The 2,154-nt window shown below is 34.3% G+C and overlaps 1 protein-coding gene across 1 annotated transcript in view; it reads right to left on the bottom strand.

Moving 5' to 3' along the window:
- Positions 1-2,154, bottom strand: part of flz (filzig) — a 154,486-nt gene that overhangs the window by 28,893 nt on the left and 123,439 nt on the right. Inside the window, exon 2 of the mRNA XM_014421072.2 lies at positions 2,011-2,123. Coding sequence (XP_014276558.1) covers positions 2,011-2,119 — 109 coding nt within the window. The 5' untranslated portion in view covers positions 2,120-2,123. The remainder of the gene's footprint in view (positions 1-2,010; positions 2,124-2,154) is intronic.

Here is a 2,154-nt window from a genome sequence, read left to right as displayed (position 1 = left end):
CCAGCAATTAAATTTTTTTAGTCTTGGGGAGAGCTAAAAAAAATTCTTTACGAAGACCCCTCGCACCAACAGAACTATTAAAAAGGCATTTTTCTATAGATGAGGCGTGGAAACATGCTTAACATTAGTTAGAGCTATTAAATACGTTTATGATTTTATATTTTGGATTCATAAAATATCCTCGTAGTTGAGAGTAGCCGGTGAGCCTGTCTTCTTGCCCGGTCTCTCTTCTTGCTTCCGCTAACACCAAACTTGGACAAATATCTTACAAATCGTGACAATCTTCCGCAGCCCCTGAAAAGAATATGGCCCCATGACCTACTTCCCTACAGCCTTTCCGATATTTACTATCTACTCAAGAGTCCATTCACAACCGGTAACTTTCTTTTCATGAATAGCAATGCGCACGTAATTATTCTATACAGATGCAAATAGCAACACCTGTGCTGGGTCGAAGGAAATGAAAAGTATTTATGTTTTGTATTTTTTAATCATATATCGCCTAAAACTCAAGTTCATTATACAGATATGAATACAAAATATGTCATGAATACTAAATTGTATTGGGTTAAAAATAATAAGAGCCAAGCGACTTTGTAGCCCATAATTAAAACTTTTTGGATTTTTCTATAATATCAACATTTATAATACTGCAGTATTATAAATGTTGTTGTACCTTATATACCTAAATAGTGTTGTTGTCTTTAGTAATCCAGCTTACTAGCTAAAGACGATTTTTTTTGTTATAAATTGTATAAAATTATTATTTATTTTCAAACAAAACACTATATTTATAATTTTATTTTTTACTTATTTTTATTCCTATATTTTGGACATTGTTTCGGACTAACTGACCAATCCATCTCAATTATTTGACGTCTTATATCCTCCTAATGTCAAGGGATTTTCCCCTATTAATAAATATTTTCTTGCTAATTTCCTATTTTCTTGTAGTCTGTCCTTCAACTTGTCTATTATCAAATATATAAATAACCTTTTTTAGAGGTTATTATCTATACTGCAGAACTGTTATCATAGCTTTTATTTCATAGCATTTATGTTGTTAAAAATGTTGGAAGAAGGATCATCCTATTTAAGTTAGTGTACATATTTATGTTATGCTCTTTATGATTGAAATAAGAGTATAAACTGTTAAGATTTACTTATTTGCTCATCAATATAAAAAAATCATGGTCTTCCTTATCGGTTTAGATAGAAATAATTATTTTTATTTAATTCTATGGGAAAAATGTATTTCATAATACTAAGAGCAGAATATAGAGATTATAGCATCTAATATTGGTATTGTAAAATGTAATATTAGAAACAAAATATCAATATTTCAGAAAGCTTTAGTTTGAAACTGTTGGACGATTGTTGGGTTGTCCTCAGCTGTTACTAGCGGATTTAATCCACGTTCAAGAAGTTTGTTTTGATTTTTGGTTTTCTAACCCGCCGCCAGGTCTGTACTGTTTCGTTTGTTCGGTAGTCTGACTTTTGTATGTTTGTTAAAAGTGTATTTAAGAAAACCTTTGATACGCTCGGACATGTAAAAAGTTATTAGGGATATTTTCCCACAGGATAAATTTGATATACAAATTTTTTTTCGTATTTGGTCTTATTTTCGTTATATGATTTAAGATGTATATTTCTTATAAGGAAGGTCCAGAATGGTGTAATGTTATACTACAGTTAAGATTTTAAACTATTGTGGGCCAAGCTTGTAAGCTTTCTTCATTTGTGGTTTTATTGCATTCTTGACCCAGTAGAAAGTAGGATATCCCGAGAGACCTGGCGTGTGTGTCCTCTAAGCAAGAAACGTTTATCCGACTACGAGAAGTGTTGGAGTTAGGAATCCTTCGTCCCGTTTAGCCACTCAGTAAGAATGCATGTAATCATCCCTCGCAATTATAATAAAAGAGCCAAAGGGACTTCTGGAGACGGGTTACTCGGAGGTGCTCCGGTGGCCTAGTTACCGAAGAGAGGTCGCATCAAACCGGTCGGGCTCACCTTGTTCCTGGTCCTGCTTGTAGATCGGCGAGAGGGAAGTCGCGGGTGGTGGCAGGGCAGTGGCAAGCCAGAAGCACAGCAGCAGCCTCCAGTCCATCCTCTCTTCCATATGTCTGCAACAAGGGAAAGAACATTATTAAGACA

The sequence above is a fragment of the Halyomorpha halys genome, unplaced genomic scaffold (assembly GCF_000696795.3).
Source record: "Halyomorpha halys isolate HHAL.00 unplaced genomic scaffold, Hhal_1.1 Scaffold18.1, whole genome shotgun sequence".
NCBI lineage: Eukaryota > Metazoa > Arthropoda > Insecta > Hemiptera > Pentatomidae > Halyomorpha > Halyomorpha halys.
The sequence above is the reverse complement of the archived record's forward strand: the minus strand, read 5'-3'. Positions and strand labels throughout refer to the sequence as shown.